At 42.8% G+C, this 19,142-nt stretch overlaps 1 protein-coding gene across 4 annotated transcripts in view; it reads left to right on the forward strand.

Annotated features, from left to right (window-relative positions):
- TBX20 (T-box transcription factor 20) overlaps window positions 1–19,142 on the forward strand; it is a 117,886-nt gene that overhangs the window by 89,723 nt on the left and 9,021 nt on the right. For 2 of the 4 annotated variants that reach the window (XM_085607482.1, XM_085607485.1), the window contains 2 exons: window positions 3,236–3,271; window positions 14,500–14,612. In XM_085607482.1, coding sequence (XP_085463608.1) covers window positions 3,236–3,271; window positions 14,500–14,612 — 149 coding nt within the window. The remainder of the gene's footprint in view (window positions 1–3,235; window positions 3,272–14,499; window positions 14,613–19,142) is intronic. The other 2 variants (XM_085607484.1, XM_085607486.1) reach the window with 1 other exon arrangement.

Genomic DNA, 19,142 nt, shown 5'->3' on the forward strand with positions numbered 1-19,142 from the left:
TTGTCAATAGTCCATTCCTGGCCTCCAACACAGTAAATGCCCTTGATGCCCATATTGCCGAAAATTAATGGGTTAGCTACTTCGAGGAAATGTTCCAGTGCCCTGTGGGCCAGAGTGTTTCCCGAATCAGAATTGGTCCCCCGGCTTCCTGGGACAACACCATCATCGTCCCAGTTTTTAAAAAAGGGAACAGAGATAGCATGCATTGCTATAGGTGCATCCCCCCGTTGGACTCTGTGGTCAAACTGTTTGGACGCATTTTATTAGATAGGGTGTGTAATTGGGCTCATGAGAATAACATCTTGTCGGAAGTCCAATATGGTTTTCGCCCTGGCCGTTCAACTATAGATCAATGTTTGAAACTACTTATCATTTTGAACAAGTACACAGTAGCCCACCCCGATACCATCTACCTGGCCTTTATAGACCTGTCCTCCGCGTTTGACTGTGTGAATAGATGCAAGCTGTGGCAGACCTTGCTATCCCTGGGGGTGGACAGGGACATTGTTATTTTTTCACAAGATCTCCATCGAGATACGGAGGCTGTGGTCAGATATTCCAGTGATTTTGAGGTTACACGCTTGTTTTCTATTCAGAGAGGGGTTCGACAGGGCTGTATTTTGGCCCCTTTTTTTATTTGATATATATAAACAATCTAGAGAAGGTGTTATTGGAGACCAAGGTGGATTATCCCCAGGTGGGATGGCATTGGCCTTACTGTTCTGCTGTACACAGATGATGCCGTTTTGATGGCCAGGATGGAGAGGGGCCTGCAAACGTGGTTAAAATCTTTTGCCCAATTTATGGAAGATCAGAATCTGCTGGTCGACAATTCAAAGTCCTATGTGATGCAAGTAGGTGCCAGCTCAAGTAGGGCCTACACCTTCAAGTTCGGGTCCACTTCGGTTCCGAGGACGAGTGTTTTTTTATATCTGGGGGCTCTACTGGATGCTAAGATGAACTGGGGCCCCCTACAAATCCGTAAGAAGAATGATCTTACCCGCACGGTTGCAGCTACCTATAATTTTGCCTCTAGACTGGGAAAAAGACCTGTTGAGGCCATGTTACAGCTTTATAGGGCCAAGTGCATTACAAAAGCATTGTATGGCATTTAAAGCTGAGGCTACACCACCCTTTATGACCTCCAAATTGATGAAAATAACTTTTTCAGACGGCTTCTAGCATTCCTCAGGGTACCCCCACCTTCATCGTACATGAAGAGTTCGGTATAACCTACCTCACCAACCTGTTAGCCTACTGCCCGCTGTCATTATGGTTAAAAATCTGGACCGGCAAGGGGACATCATTAAATAAAATGATTCTAAGGGACTGCATGGCCCTTGACCATGTCTCCCATGTCCCATGGCTTAAATATATCAAGGAGTGCCTTGTGAGTGTGGGTAGAGGAGACCTCTTTGCTAACTCTAAATTGAGCAATAAGAAAGAACTGGCTGACATTAAGGTAGACTTCTTTAAACAGCAGTCAATAGCCAGGAAAGACAAGGAGCTATCGAAGTCCGGCATACGTCGCTTTATCATGTTAAGAACCACGCAGATGGTTGAATGGTACCTATTAGGGTTTGTGAAATTGTACGATTGTTTCTTACTGAATAGGTTCTGGTTTGACCTCTTCTATCTTCTTCTGGCCCAACTAAGGGGGAAGCGCAAGGGACAGAGTCTGTTGTCCTGTGGCTGCGATGGAAAGTCTCCATAGGACATGCTTCACTTCTTGATGTTCTGTAGTTTTTACGACTCACCCAGAAATTCTTTAATTATCCCGATCTTGAAAAAGACTAATTTTAGGAAAGTGCTCCAGCTCATATGTTTTTTACAAATGCTTATGGGTAGCACAGTTTTTTATGTCCTCAGTTTTTATAAATCTGCAGTTAGGCTTATGTCCAGTTGTGATTAATGAGTGTGCTTTTAATACATTATTTATGACACAATGCACTTTGTACTGTTTTGCACAACTTTCTTGCCTATTAATTGTTTTTACTGGACGTGATTTTTAAGTGTATCAGATTTCTGGCAAAGATACATGTTTAAATATCTGATTGTTGGTTAGTGCCAGGACGCCGTTTGGTAACAGTGCAATTTAGAAATTTCACTAATATTAACATTAACGATATTTCTGTCTATGATATTCTTATATACAACCATCAGGCAAGCAGGGACGGAACATACATGCACTTAAAGGTTCTCAATGGTCTGTAATGTTTATCTAACGTGCAAATGTGTTGTGAACCATTATGGCAGTGGATTTTAGTATGAGTCCTACTGTCTTAGGTCTATTGGTTTGATAAACAGTCAGCCATTTTGGTGCCTTTCCGGTTTTCCACGCTCATTGTAGGGAGACTTCCTGTACTGTGAACTCTCAGGAGGTGGTTTCTTGTCTCTGCTGGTTAACCCTTGTTATGATGACGGGCCAGAATGTACAATCCCATGCAAGAGATTCTTTCTGTTTTTCAACTGAAGCAGTTGTGTTTTTTACCCATTGTTGTCTTAATGATTTTGTGGCCCTCAGCTAGGCATATTTAGGGGAACCCTGTTAGTAAAAACTTTGGATTTGATAAAATAGTTATTTCCAAAAATGCTTAAGATGACACTGTAAGGAGACAGCTAGAATCAGAGGTACAAATAGGCAGTGAGGAGAGAGTTGAACATAGACAGAGGTGAGCTAGAGAGAGAGAGAGAGAGAGAACGTTCACTTTACAAAGGAGCCCTTGGAAGGTGGGGTCCTGCGCAATTGCCCACTTTGCCCAAGCATTAAAACATATATAAACAGTTTGTTTCACAGGAAGGTGTATTGCTTTACTTTGACCACTACACCAGCCTGATGTTTAAGTTACAAATCGTTTTCAAGTAAAATCTCAGGGCCCAATTCACAAAGGTAAACATACACTTCTGTGTAAGTTTACGTTTGTTTACAATTCACAAAACTGCATTTTAGTAGTCATTTTACGAATGTGGAGGCTCTGCAGTTGGGACGGAAAACTCTGCACAAAAAGGGATAGGCATGTCGTATCTTTTTGTGTGCGGAGTTCTCCACCCCGACTATGGAGCTGCGGCCCTTGTAAACTCACTATTAAAATACAGTTTTGTGAATTCCTAAACAAACATAAACTTACACAAAAGTGTACGTTCACCTTTGTGAATCAGGCCCTTAATGTTTCTCACAATAATTGATGCCGCCCTCAATAAAATCTTACAATTTACTTTTTGTATGTCTTTATAGCCAATTAATCTGGAATCAGGACTGCAGCAAGCTAAGGTATGTCATATTGTTAGAGCTATTGTAAGAATATATGTGGAGATCTCATAGAATCTGGTGTCATTGACATGCATTGGTCACTGCAGGCCACCAACTATGATAGGCCGAGACTGGGGAGAAACATACAAGTGCTGTTTAGGAAAGGGAAAAAACGATTCGTTCTACAGAGGAAACGCTGTTGAGGTATCCCATCCTTTCAGCATAGCATCTTAATTAAAAGTGACCTCAAGTTAAATGTGCCAGGAATACACCATGGCATGAACCAACCCTCCCAAGCACCTTTTTGGCTAACAAAGCATTTCACAATAATTGCTGAAGAATCATGGCTTAACTTTCTATGTTGCAAAACTTTCAGCCAAGTTCTACTTCTTCCAATAAATTCCGAAGTTCTCCTCACACAACATAAAAAGTTAACATTGACTGTCACCAACCTTAACACAGTATGTGCATCTTTTGTTATACAGCGTAGAGTGATCATGGGCTACATCACACAAGGATTGGCACAGTACCAGTGGTTATACTGCAATGCCACTTACAGAGATACAATTATTGAGGAAAAAGTGAAAAATTATGGTTCACCAATACAGACACTCAATCTCAAATGATTTGCGACTGGTCGCAAAGAAATTCAACCAGTGCAGGGCCAGCATTATCTGTTGGATGAAGGGCAACTCACTTAAGATTAATGGTGACAAGACTGAGTTACTGGTATTTGGCTCGCAGAATTCCATCTGGTCAAATACCTGGTGGCCGGCAGACTGTGGTCCCCTCCATGTCCCTGTTAGGACAGCGAAAAATCTGGGGGTCACTTTCGAAGAGGGTCTGACCTTTGATTCCCCAGTCAGCCAAACTGTCAGCACTTGTTTCTATGTCTTAAGAACCCTTAGAAAGGTGCTGCTGTATAGTCCGTCTGAACTGCATCGGCCACCATCATTGCGCTAATCACCTCCCGGCTTGACTACTGCAACGCTCTGTACCTCAACATCAATGTGGCACCCCTGGAAAAGCTTCAGGTTGCACAGAAAGCAGCAGCCTCTGATCCTTAACATTCCGAAGCACCAATCAGTCAAGGAGGGGATCCGTGCCTTGCACTGGCACCCCATCAGGTTCCCATTTCCTTCAAGGCCCTGAGCATGGTATATAAGGCCTGGCACAGTAAAGGCTCACCGCAGTTGAAAACCATGTCCCAATGGTATACCCCTGGGCAGACCTTGAGATCCTCCACTCAGAATTTTTTTTATCTCCCCGAGATATCGTAGGGCCAGATGCGGCGGTCTCTCCTTTTCGGTAGCAGCCACCAAACTCTGGAACCCCTTGCCTAACTCCATTTCCAACGCGGATTCTCTTCCAGTTTTTGGAAAACTGCTGAAAACATGGCTATTTTCATCATAGTTGGCTGTTACGAGCTTCTCTCTTATCCTCCGTCTGCCCAATGCCTTGACACCCTCGGGTATTAGTGCGCTTTATAAATGTTATCCCATCCTATCCTATTTATTGTACATATTAATGCCTTCTGTTCCTCTGCAACAATAAATATGACCCTTAAAGAGCACTGGTAAAGATTTTCTCCTGCAAATTAAATTGCTCACCTTGAACTAAACTAAAGCTGAGCCTAACTTCGGCGTGTCCAGTTTAGCCTTAATATCTATCTCATTTTTGCTCAACTACACTTACAAATTAAGCGTAATTTGTAACAAGGTTTATCAATATTCAACAAAGCCAACTGCAGAAATTATGTTTTGCTATTTCTTTGTGTTTTCTGTATGCGGGTGTCTCAATGCCATTATCCATTTGACTTGTCTTCTTGCTTCTGGCTGATTGATCATTCATTTTGCATGTATACTTTTTCCAATAAAGGTTGGTCAGTAAAAAGACGACCATTCTTAAAATTACAGAAGCATGAATTCACAGACAGGAATGTAAAAACATGAACCCAGTCTTTCACAATGTGTGAATGATACACTAGCATATCAACTCATATTTCAGGGAGAATATATTGGGAGTGTTTTATGTCAAAGAACAGGCAGCTATTGGACCCTGACATATCAACAAATAGAGCAGTGTGTGTTCGTTTTATTTAGCCCTTTATCTATCCCTCTCACAATACTGATAATAACCAGGCCTTCCTGTGCCTAAAACAGAAGGGGTAGAGAAAATGGAAAATGATAAAGACTTTTATACTGCTCTTGTTGGAATCATAAACTCATAACTTGTCTGCCTTGCCCAGCATTACTCATGTTATGCCTCTGTAAATAGATGAAAATGTAATGGAAAAACATGAGGGGAATTTCACAAATAAAATAGGAAATTTATGAGTTATGATCATCCCTATAAACATACACCTAACCCTACGGCAATTTATTTTCTGCTATTAAAAATGTTTGGGTTCATAATTCAGATTAAAGTGCAAATGCCTAAGCTCTCTTTTTTACTCCAATTGAAAGATATTATTCAGATGAGAAAATCCCTTTGTCTCAACACCAAGAATATATGACTGCTTGGGTGTTTTTTATACCAAATTTGAATTTTTACTTTAGTCTTTTTGACACTAAAACTGAAACTAAAATATGCAAATTTGTGTGAAAACTTTTGCCATTTAAAATACCCCTAAAGATAAAAAATAAAATGGTAATTCAGTACCATTTTGTTTTTCATATTCTCGTCCTGAACCGATCGTCAGGACTTGGGCAGGGCCTCTGCCGAATGACAGCAGCTGGAAGGAGGGTGGTCCAGTGGCATAATGAAACTTGAGGGGACCCCCCTGCAAAATACATGGAGGAGCCCTCCCTCTGGACTCACTCAGGAGCTCTCAGGCCATGGCACTGTGCTGTGGAGCTTGGGGGTTCTCCACACCGCAGGGGCTCATTGGCTGTGGGGGCCTTTGTTAGTCAGTGGGGTGGGCTGTTTGTGCACTTTTAAAAGTGCCCAGGTCCCTTTTTGCGACGGCCAGCCAGACATGCACAATTTGAAACCTCTAACCCAACTGTCTTAGGACAGTTGGGTAGAGTAAGTGCAGAACTCCGGGGCGCTCGTGAGCCCCGAGTGAGACCGCACCCTCAAAACAGCATGACAGCAGCACCAGGATTGATGCCCGCACTGCTGCATCCAGTTCCTCAGCATAGGTCTGGAGCAGAGGATGTCGGTTCAAGTAAGTTTTGTTTTTAATATTTACGCGCATTACCGCCCCCGCCCCCTCCCCATAGATGCCAGTCTCCACTGCTTGCAAAGTACCTTTAATATTTGATTTTCCAAACTGCAGGCTTTGCGAAAGGCATTTCGTATATTTGCCATTTAATTACTAAAGATGTTCAAAAATATAATAGAACACCTGGAGCAAATAGGATTTAAACCAGACGACCAACATTTTGCATACACTACATTCAGACAAACAAGACAACCAACTTGTTTCCAGCTGCCTGACCAGCACTGAAGCCAGTTCAAAGCTGAATGAATCACTGCTCGAATGCCCAACATCTTTTCATCTTACTAAATGAAAGTGACATGACATTGGCATCATGTAATTTTAAAAGAGTCTAGCAAGGATAACATCGGAGCAGATAAGTGTTGAGTAATGAGCATCGCAACCAGTCTGACAGTCCAAAGTATTTTTTATCAAACTGCATTTGGATGACTTCATCTTTTGCGAACAGAATAAACTTGCATCCCTATCCCATAAAATTAAAATGGATCATTTAACAACACCAGAAATTAGATTCCCTCCACAATTTCCATTTCTTAAGTATTTTAATGGACCAGAATCATAATACGGCAAATATTGATTTGTTATCTAATACAAATTTATAAAACAATCAGCATAAATCATTTGAACTATGTTATTGCTAAAGTGATATCCGCAAGGATTACTCTCTTAGTAAACGAACAGCTAATGCTTGAAACACTGTGCAGAAGCCTGAAATCAGAGACTCGCGAGTTCGTTATACAACGACTCTGCAAAACAAATTTTCAATGATCTACCTGGGAGTTTTTATTTTTTTGTATTTGATATTGAGTTGTTTTTTTAGTTCGAATCAGTCCCCAAAGGGCAGTGGAGCACTCTACATTACAAGAGGGATATAGAGATATAGCAAAGAAATGATCTATGCCTAAGCATTACAGTGGTTGTACACGTTTTAATAGATGGACAATTGTCTAATCAGTGTTGAATGATGGAGGGGGTTGTCAGATTTCAGTGACTTGCTCATAAATGCTCTAGACATTGAGCACGTTGCAGACTTACTACAGGGATAGACAAACAGCCCTAGAAATGCAACCAAAGTGGCCCTCCTGACCATGACGGTGTAGTAAGTCCACTATCGAAGATGTACATGGTCTCACTGGTGACTGTCCAAACAAACCCCAACCCCTATCGTTCAAAAAAGACCTCAAGACTAATTTCTTCGGAAATTGTTCTCCAATTTAATCCTGTGTCTCTTCAGATTGGGTGCTGTTCTTGTTTTGTTCTAATCCTAGGTTCTCCTTCTCTCCCCAAAATCTTGTTCTTAGTAAAGTGCTCCATTTCTCTTGCAGCCAGGTCTGCACTATATAAATAATTACATTAAATAACAAAAAATGAATTACTCCTTAGAATCTTAGCTTTAGGGGACACGTACAGAGGGAAGGAAAGACCATCTTATGTAACATAACACACTTCTTAGTTTGATGTTGGAGCAAGCCATCACTTACTCTTATTGGCAGTGGCAGCCAGTAATATGCAGTAGTGGTAGGGCATGCAGACATATGCTCACTCTCTTCCACAAAAGCACACACGTACACTAATACACATGCAGGCTCATACCGATCCATTCAAAAGTGCCCACACATCAACCCACTATCTAGAAGGCCATACACACCCATTCACAGCATGCACACGCATAGACACCAATAAATGCATGCATGCACCCAAATGTTTATTTAAAAAGTACTTACCGGGTCACTACAGCGAAGGCATGTCCTGCAGGTGGCAGGAAAGCAGAAGGCACTGAAAGGAGGTGGACGCTCCTGGAAGGGGAGGGAAAACGGGAAGATCCAGTCACCTTCTCTCATTGATGGACCTTGTCATCGGTCAGTCAATAAGAGAAGGACATTCTCAACATCCTCATAGAGTTGGATGGGTTAAGTGAGAGTTGCTGACCCCAACCCACTCTTGGATGAGGCATGGTGATAGACATTCAGCCCAGGCGGACTTCAAGGCGTAAACTTAAAGCTCCCAGGTCTGAGTCTTTCAGTGATGCTCACCTTTGTCATGAGGAAGGATTTATGAAAACTATCGCTGCGTGAAGACAGCAAAGCAACAGTTTTTACTGCGCCCTCCTTGTGACACGATGGATGAGCCGTATTTAATGTATGGCGCTCCATGTAGCAAGGAGTTACAGATACTTCAGTATTACTGACATCTCTGTAGGCGCAAAAGTGACGCATTGCTGGGGTGTGCCTGAAAACAGACACAACTCCAGCAATGTGTCCTATCACATGGTGGAAGCCCCATGTGAAATGGCCTGCGTCAGTCTTAGGCCTGCTGTGAGGCAGGCATAAGGTTTTGACGCAGTGGCTTCCTAGAAGTGGCACAGTGTAATCTGATAGATTTCACTGCGCCACTTCTATGAGTTTTTTTGAGGTGGAACGCCCACCCTGCATACATTATACCTGATGCAGGTATAATGTATCGCAGAGCTTTACAAAGTGATGTATTTGCTTAGATGCATCACTTTGTAAATAGGGCGCAACGTGGCACATTTTTTACGCTGTTGGTGCATCAGAAATAGTGAGACAACAGCAGCGTAAAAAGGGTCGCAAGGCTTCATAAATAAGGCCCTCAGTCTCAGAGCTGTGAAGTCTGCAGCCCAGACGAACTTAACTCAGTCTGCCAAGCACCTGTACATTTTGCTTATGTAAAGAGCCTGGCTGCCTGACCCTGGTATGGTCAGTGTCTGACAGACTGACCTTTGCTCAGCCTGACAAACACTCATCATGCTTGCAAAAGGCAGTGGGGTGGGCCTCCTACCCTTAATGATGGGCCAGCACTCTTTATTGGTGATAACAGATCATTAGATTACTGTGAATGGCTGTGGAAACAACATTCTGAATAACCAGCAGTCATAAAGGTAGTGAGAAATTTAGCCCTCAGGCAAGAGAAAAAAGCAACATCCGTATCTTTATAGGCAACAAGTGTGGTGAGTTGAACCCATAAATACGCGCACACACATACACCACCGCCATGCACAGTTATGTCATCAATTATGGCATTTCAGTTGTCATCATTGATGTTACCAGTGATGCCACAGGACATGCCATGAGTGTTGTAATATATGAGGTTATAAGCAGTGCATGACGGGGGTGCAAGTTATAGTTGCATGAGCTAACTATAACTCGTGGTCAATTTTGTTTGAGTTTAGAATGTTACATTTTAACTGAAGTTTTCACATAACTATAACGTAATTTTAACCTTTCATTTTTCAGTGAATTTATAGGGTTTTTTAACGCAAAATGATATTTTATTATTATACCTAACTATGCCAATCCTGAAATGTGCATAGCCTTTGGCCATGTACGGCAGGAGGTTGGAAACAGGATCTGGCCCACAGCTGGGCCCTGCACCCATTCCCTCCCAGGCAGCCAACCTTCCCAACCCCAACAGACACCAAACCCCTTTTTAAAAAATGTTTTTCCAATTCCTCAGGAGACAAGGGGTCCATTCTGGCTCTTGTGGGACTCCTGCAAGTGTCTAGAAGCCAGCACTGGCTCCGGGAAACTCACGCTGAATGACGGCGCACCCACTCTATTTTATTTTTTGTAATTTGACCCCAGGAGGTTCCATCTGGGACCCCCCTCTCCCAACAAGGCACCCATACTCTCCCCCATTATAGCTTTTTACTTTTAGGACTTTGGGACCAAGTCACCGAGTCCTGTGACAGTGGTCACAACATTTTTCTTCAGGTAACAGGAAACCAATCAGAGCACGAGGTCCCGTCGGAGGGAGACAGCTTATGGGAAAATAGTCCCCTCAGCCAAACGGATGACTCTATTAATTAAAGTAGCCTGCCCGTAACGCATATATCGAGATATTTATACATTTTGATCCTTCATTTTTAAAAACAACTAAACAAACTTTTACCAAGTCCCAAAAAGCTAGTTTTATGGTAAAGATCTATCTTTTTGCCACATTTCATGTGATTCTGTTTAGCCGTTTTGTCTGTAGTGCTGTTCAAAATTCCCCAATGGAAACTGCATGAGGAAATTGCATTTTGGGACCCCACATTTACTTATCCCCCCAGTTGACAAAACTTTCCAGGAAGGAGCTGAGGGGGAGGAACTTTTTTTGGTAAGTTAAGGATTCATCAAACGGTGCCAGAGTTATTAGCAAAACTAAAAATCCATTTGCTATGGTATCTATGTCCTATCTACGGCTACACGGAGGCAATCGGGGGTTATTCCAATGATTTCTCAGTAGATCTGACCCATTGACAGTGTGTTGGCCTGTGAAGTACATGATTTATTATCCTCACAGAATTGCATGTAAATTGAAAGGATCATAGACAAAATTACACCTTGAATCATTAATTCATTCTTTCATCCATTGACGTAATCGCTCATTTGTTCACCCGCAGCCGCGGTCCGTGCAGGTAACAGCGGTGGGGAGGTGGGACCGTGTAAGGGGGGATTCCGATGGACGATAACGAGAAACAATTATTTATTTATTTAATTTTCCTTCGGAATCCCCTCTTACACGGTCCCACCGCCCCACCTCTGTTACCTGCACGGACCGCGGCTGTTCACCCGTTCATGTGGTCCTTCATTTTTCCACCCACATTTCTAGCCATCAATTAATTAGCAAGCCATTCAGTTTATTTGGCTGTTCATTCACCCCTCATTTGCAGATATTTCTAAGATATCTGGTATGAGCATAGCTTGAGGGCTGATCTGTGAAAAGCTTGGGTGATGATTGTTGACTTTAAAGAAAACACAAGGATATGGGATACATACAAACAGCCATTACAGTGAGGCACTTAGCAGCTCTCTTTATTGCACAGTCCATGACCAAAATGCCTCTCAGCCCTTCAACATCCTGTTTCACAGTGACAAGGATGATAAGTCTGAACCCCTGTCTACAAGTCAGTTCTTATTCATGTCCCAGCGAGGCTGCTTTTCTTCCTTTCTCCTTAAGTGGATGATCTATGCCGCTTTCTCCTTCACATCATACACAGGCAGTAAATACATAACGTAAACAATGTGGCCTGTCCTCTTTGCAGAATCTTCTTGGAGATGGTCCTGATGTGCCCACTGGTTTCAATCACTTAAAAGGCAACAATTGAATTAGGCCAGCCTCGGCGGAGGCGCTGTTATAGCTTACTGTCCACTTCCAGTCCTGACACGAGTAAATCACTCTGATAAGATCCTTCCCCTCCGGGACAGTGTGCGCCATGATTTCAGTGACATGCCAAGGGCGAAACGACTATCAAGGCCCTTGGAAGGAGCCGGCCATGATGTGTTCCACGTGCCCAGTGCACGCGGCCTTCCAGAGGTCAGACCAGGTGTCGTGAGGGGCCAATGGGCGGGGAGAAGGTCTCTGTAGTCACTGGGGCTGAAATGGAGTTTCATAAAAACACATTTATGGTTCTTCAATGGTGTCTGTTTACGAGCAAAGAACCCATATATTGGGCTCCCACGAGTCTACAGGGAGAAATATTTTGTGCAGAAAATGGATTTTTGTCGCATTTCTATATTTTCTATTGCTCTTTAGGAATCGCTGCAATGTTTTATTTGCATAATTGAACCACATCATATAATTGAACTACACCATTTAGTGTGAGTATTCTAAACCCCTGCACGTATGTTACCTTATTTTGTGTGAGTTTTGTTTCAAGAGAATCTTGGGGGCATATTATCAAGCAGGGCGTTAAAATTATCGCCGCTTTTGCGGCAGGAAACTCCCGCTAAAGCGGCGATAATGGGCTTGATAATATGCTGCAGAGAATTCCAATAGAAGCCCATGTTCTGGTGTCAACATGGGCTTCTATGGGAATTCTTAAGGGCATATTAACAAGCCCCTTATCGCCACTTTAGCGGCAGTTTTCTGCCGCTAAAGCGGCGATAATTTTACCGCCGTTTCTTGATAATATGCACCTAAGTGTTATTCCTAAACATATCTTCAGACGCTGTTTACCTCAAACCATACTTAGTATAACTTTCGCCTTTTCTAACACACATATAATTAACATCTGAATAACTGACTTTACATCTCCTGCACTCACTATGACAAATTGCTTTTGTATAAAACATTGTGGTCAGGGCAGCAGCTTGTTTATAGGCGATTCCAACACAAGCTCAGAGAGAGGGACAGGCCGGGAAGTGAGTGGTTCAGATATATATTGTACTGTATTGAACTATAACATTTGTATAGTACTTTTTACCCCTATGTGGGGTGCTGGAACGCTTACCCACATGGACGGTAAGCTACCTCATATAGGATTTGTGGTTGGAAGAGAGTTGTTTTTGTTTTGAGCCTACATGGGAAGTGTTTTCATTTCATGACCACCAGGTGTCGTCATCGTGTTATGGAACACACCTGCTGGTAGTGTGATGGGTGAGAGTTAGATATGCAAATTGTGATCGGCTGGCAATGTTTTCACCTTGAAGTATAATTAATAAAGATTGATGAAGTGTAGTGGAGTCTCAAGATTCTTGTTTTCGAATGGCCACTGTATAAAAGAAAGGGCCACTAAAGACTATAGAAACAAACAGAAATTCTCTTCAGTTTTGCACATTAAAGAATAATAAGAATAAAAAAGGACATTGACTTCTCTCATTGGATGAATATTCCTCTACTCTTTTCCACAGTGCATTCCCATTTTTGAATTTTACAAATTATAATTGTAATGAGAAGTAAAACATATAGGCAACTATACTGCACCAGCCTAGCCACAGGGCCAGTAGGACACTGTACTCTTGTTCACCAAAAATGTAGGGTAATCAGAGAAGGCCCAGCATTCCGCATGGCAACATGTGCCACGTAGAGATGGTGTCAAATCAGCCAAATTAGTAATAGGATGGCAAAAGGGCAAGAATGGTAACTGGTGACATGAGCAATAGTCATGCCCTTTTTAAGGACAGGATACTGCCTACTGCTCAACAAATACATCACAGGAAAAAAGAAAGGACGTGGAAGAGCAATAAAGACTAGTAAACTGAGCAGAAACTACACAATCTTTAAGGGCCAGAGCGCCACTTACTCTGCTAGGCTGGGGGATGCGAACATTTCAAGGAGCGAATCATGCAACAAGCCCCTCTCATGCTCCAAAGAGACCAATCAGCAGATGAGAACCAATCGGGTAGTCCCTATTCGGGTCGTGGCTCAGAAAGTCGCCCGACTGGCACCCTGCAGATTCAAGGGTGAGCGACAATGCCCTTGGTAGGTTGCCAACTTAATTTTGGCTTCCCACAAATGCAATACTCTCCTGTTCCACCAGTTCAGATTCAGTAATATCACATGTACATGTCAACAGATGTTTGAATCTGCGCTAATGAAAACATCTTTATTTTTCCCAAGAGGGTATTATGCATGCAAATATTTCAAACTTTGAGCTCCTAATGTTTGCAGTTGTTTGGAACTGAGGCCAGGTATTGGAATAAAAAAATCAGAATAAAACATTGTTTGGCCTAGATAACAAAATAAGGGAGGTACTGGAAGCAGGAGTATGACCAAAACCACCTGATTCCATTTACGTCTTAATCACAAAACCACATGATTGATATTCAGATATATACCCCAAAACTGTTTGTTATTACTGGCGTTAGAAGTATTTATGGCATCTCTTAGACACACAAGAGTTTTCACTTCTATCCAGTTGATGGCAACTATCAATTTGGCAAGCATCTCATCGGATTGTCTATGGTTGTGATGGTCTACAGCTATAGATCTCTGGAACAGTAAATTTAATATGAGGACCATGGACAGGGTCAGTGCTGATAAAATGCATTTATAAATCTGCTAGTCTGTGTATAGAAATGGGTCAAGCATGCAAGTCCACATCCAGGACCCTTGCTTACTTCAGCTTAGGTCGTATACAGAGTTTCTGAACCGTTCTTTGTGTGGTTTGTACAAACAGCGGCCCTGAGCTTGACTCAGAATGGACTTGAACTTGAATTTAGCTGTGTGACTATATTCGATTATGTAAAAAGTGAAGAGATTATTTGAGGAAGATGACTTTAAAGTTCCTTTTTGTTCCTAACAGAGAAAGTGTGGAAAGCCTCATACAGAAGCATTCGTATGCACGGTCACCGATCAGGACTTATGGTGGCGAAGAGGACATCATGGGTGAAGAGAGCCAGGCGGCACAGAGCAGAGGTAAGAATGAAGGCCGGGCAATGGATTGGTGGATCTAGGAAAGCAAGCTGGAGGAAGAACTTACATGGAGTGACTTATTACACAATTTGATAAATGGCATCAGTGGACATTTATTATACTCATCCACTATAGAAGACTATTACAGTCGTTAAGACAAACACCCCCACTCTCTCTTGGGATGGTCTGGTTATTTGACTGTCCATTTCCTGCAGTCCCACACATCACGTGCATGCCTGGAACCCGCATTCCCTGTCAACTCATTACATTCCTTCCATTTGATCATTTCCAAGGAATTATGGGCCACTTCATCATCTATATGATTTATTTTCAGGCCCGTTATGTAACTTCTCCACCAGTCCCTTAAATCCCTATACTTACATTCCTTCTAATCAAGTCTTTGCTTCTCCACGCCTGCCTTATGTCATTATATTACTATTCAGCTCTGATCATGGCCTCCATGTCACCCTATCATGTCACTTCCGCACCAGCATAGCCCAGCAAATCACATATCCATCAGCACGTGAGCCCTCACCTCTTACCTCATTATAGCCCGTTTGTCTAATATTATGACATCATCTTTCTGTCAGCTCGATGTGACACATCTATATCAGCCTGACATATCATCACTTTTTCAGCTCAGAATAGCACTTCTCTGCTAGAATGTTATATCAGATCCTTACACCATGTTCCTGTGAGTCAATGATAACATCTATGTATGGGTCTATCCAGTCACTTAACTTTCTTCCCATTGCACCACCAGTAACTCCGTTTCCGACAATTGAATAGTTTCTGTTTCAGACAATTACATTGCTTCTCAATCCATCCAATTTCAGTATGGCCACTTCAAATGGCTTTATTTAAACACATTGAGATCCAACTCTGAAGTTGATTTTCAGCAGCCATATAACCATGGATCTTGGAGTGTACTTCTCATAGTGTCTTCTCAATCAAGTAACAGTACTTTTTTTTGTGGTTTCACAAATCATTTTACGCGCAGATCTGAATAACATAAATTGCACAAATTCAATGCATTAGAAGTAAACTATGTGAGATGAAATATAAAAGCACAGGTAAATGCATTTATGGTCAGACAAGCGTTTTCCCTTTGACCATGAAGTTGGTAATCTCTACTTGACTTCGACCCAAGAAAAGTGAAATTCACCTGGCCTACTACGGGCCAGGATTTACTCTGAGACTATATTTTGAGCATGTTAGATCCTGAATCAGGAAATCTGTGGCAAAAGGCTACAAACCTTGCCACAAAGGTTTTTGGTGTAAGGTGAGTAGCGGGGGAGGACATGTGGGAGCAGGGTAGCAGCAGGAGGGATGGTGGTGCAGTGGTTCGAGGGATGATGGGGCTCTAGGGGGCCAGCTAGGGCCAAATCAGAGGCAGACCTCAGGACTTTTCCCAGGGACGGGCCTTAAACACAGGACAGAGTTGGCCACCGCCTATGTGCAGCACACCAGGTGCCCTGTGCAATCCTTCTCAGCAGCTGGAAAGCTGTCCCAATGCAGCCAAGACTCGCTGAAGCTGCCATTATTTTCAAACATTCCGTGTTTTACATCTTGCTCTCCGTAAGGTACTGTAAATCTAGCTCTTCTCTCAGACCTTCTTTGTTGTTTTTTCTTGGACCTCTCACATAGGGTGATGGCTTTCACTCCAACAGCACCAAGATACCCTCATTAGGTGACCACTGCGCTTTACAAATTTCATAATATAACATAACTCCATAAAGTCTGCAGAAGAAAATTGCAAAGTTGTAACTTGTCAACTTCGCACACTGTAGAGAGCATGGTTTGAGTGAATTTCCAGGTGTAGAAGTTGAGTTTGCTCTATTAAGACGAGCCAGCAATAAATTGGTCGTATGAGTTAAAACTGTGACAGAACTGGAAAATGGCTTTACACATGGTCAAGACAGAATGACAAGACAGAAAGAGGGCGACTTTGAAGCTCTGGCAGGATGGGTTAATTGTCGAGGAGATGTTGCAAATGATCAATCCATGAAGTCCTTTCAAATGGCCCAAAACCAGTCATTCTAAAGCCTAGCTATAAGAGTATGGGTTCGTTTACAAAAAAGTAACACCCCAATTGAGGATATGAAATGTGGAGCAAATCTAGCAAAAGTCAAGAAGGGAGGAACTGTTGTACAGATGTGATAGACTTTACGCTTGGATGACTAGTTTAGTGATGCCTTTAAATTTGTGAACCTTAGATTGGCAGCTGCGTGCAGTGTTAAAGACATGGATAAATGAAAAATGAAGGCATAAACTGGGCAAAGACAAAGAAGTATCAGAGGCGGGAGACATTGTTTACAATGCACGTGTTACAACGCTTGTCATTACAACGCAATTTCTACAACACAAAATCCATTACAATGCTTATCATTACACCGCATGCCATTACAATGCATTCCCCAAAGTAACGCCCCGGCAGAGTTAGAATAGTAATTTGCGTTGGAATGGATTATGCGTTGGAATGGCTTGTGTTGTAATAACATGCATTGTAATGGATTTTGCGCTGTAACAAATGCGTTGTAATGGCACACGTTGTAAATGCGTAAATTGTAACGTGTCCTATTCATCACAGGCTGATGAAAATAACAGTAGCACAGAAGACATAAAAAGGGGACAAACGGAATCAGAAAATAATCTGCTACAGAATAATTTAAGCAGGAAAAGTAGGTTGACATATTATTCTTCCACAGAGAAAAGCGAGAAGCAGAACTTTATTAGAGAGAGAAAATAGGAACAAAAGACCAGCAGTGTAAATTTATGGTAGAGCGCCAAAAGCACAAAATAAAGCGTCCGATATAAAAAGGCCGAGGAGTTAAATAAAAAAGTGTGCTCCGAAAGCGCAAATCATATAGTTGGAGCGAATGCACAACTTTTCAAAGATTCATATCGGATGTGGGGACTATTCCTAGTTCTAAATATACATCTGTATATAGAACTTTTATCCTCATTGAAAAACTCTATCCGTCACGCCCTCCATTAAATCTAGAGATATTCCCTCCCCCATTCGCACCATGGAAATGCAGTTTTGCCCATGACAACAGTTAATCTGCTCTTGTTTCCAGTGTGGGAATGTACAGGAATGGGATAAGTTAATACCCATAAAATACAAGCGTGAGAGCCATAGGCAAGATGGTTGTTGCTAAGTGCAGCTTTTATCCCTCTATCTAAAATCCATCACAATCCATAAGACAGACTGACTCCATGCACCTGAAAGCTTGCTGACCCATTGTGCTGCCTCCGTGGCTCCCCTTCTGAGTCCGCACTGATGCCTGTTTGTGCGGGGCTGTCACAGTATGTATATTGTTGCCAAAACTTGCCTCCCTACCCAGTGACATGCTTCGTCCGACCAGCAAGACTGCCAGTGGATGAAAGATGGCTGCTAGTGTATATAGGGGTTCACTATCTGGTTGCCCTCCTGCACCCACCATGGAGATGGCTGGAGTTGGCCGGAGACATCCTGTCAGGTAGCACACTGGGGACAGTGTACCTTTGGGCATTGGATATGGATATCCTCAATGTACTTCTCCTATGTGTATATAAGTATTTAAAAACAAAATTTGAGACAAAGGCACTTATTACGACTACAGCGGACCTATGGACATAGTCACAGTGGCAGTGCAGGCATCACCACACTGGCGGTCCAACCGCCCTATTGAGAGTTTGGTGGTCGGGCCGGCAGAGGACCGCTGCAACCAACGGTGATCCGTGATCCTTTGCTGCTGTTGCAGTTGTATGAGGCTGCAATATGCTGGTGGTGCGGTTGTGACACCGCCAAGACTATTATGAGTTTCCTCACTGCCCTCCTTTTCATGGCGGTGAGCCCGCCATGAAAAGGGTGGCGGTGAGGGAACTAAGGGGGCAATACAGAGCTCCCTGTTGCCTCTGGGGATGGATGCAGGGGGGCACAAGTTGTGCCCCCCGTATGAATGCACCCCCAGTTCCAGCACAAAAAGGACTGCACAACATAGTGCAGTCCATGTCATGCAGGAACATGCTTTGGCGTTCCCACGGCGGTGCCTTGAGACTTAGTATGGCACTCGCCGCCAGACCAGCAATGTACTTTATTCTGGCAGGCGGTGTGCGGAAGAGTTTGGTGGCAGCTCCCTGGGAGACCGCCAAACTTGGAATCAGGTGCAAAATGTGGGAAGCTCTTTGACATAGCCCAGCAGCACATCTTGAGGAAGGCATGAAGAAAGGCATCTTTATCATGTCAGTTGTGAATCATAGGTTGGGAGATGCGTGTAGTATTAAAGGTAAAGATAAATGAAAAATGAAGGAGCAAACTGGGAAAAGATAGATGGAAGAATCATATACTGATGGAAATGATACAGTAACGCAGGAGGCATATAAAGGCGGATTAACTAGTGGATGAATGACCAACATGTCAGTTATCTGACATGACAGAGGTGCCTTACTCCATCCTCCCCTCCACCCCCCAAGATGTGCTGCTGGGCTTTAGTAAGGAGCTGCCATTTTCCGTCAGGAGATTCTCAGCCACGTCAATATAGTTAGCAA

Source organism: Triturus cristatus, chromosome 5_2, assembly GCF_964204655.1.
Source record: "Triturus cristatus chromosome 5_2, aTriCri1.1, whole genome shotgun sequence".
Taxonomy (NCBI): domain Eukaryota; kingdom Metazoa; phylum Chordata; class Amphibia; order Caudata; family Salamandridae; genus Triturus; species Triturus cristatus.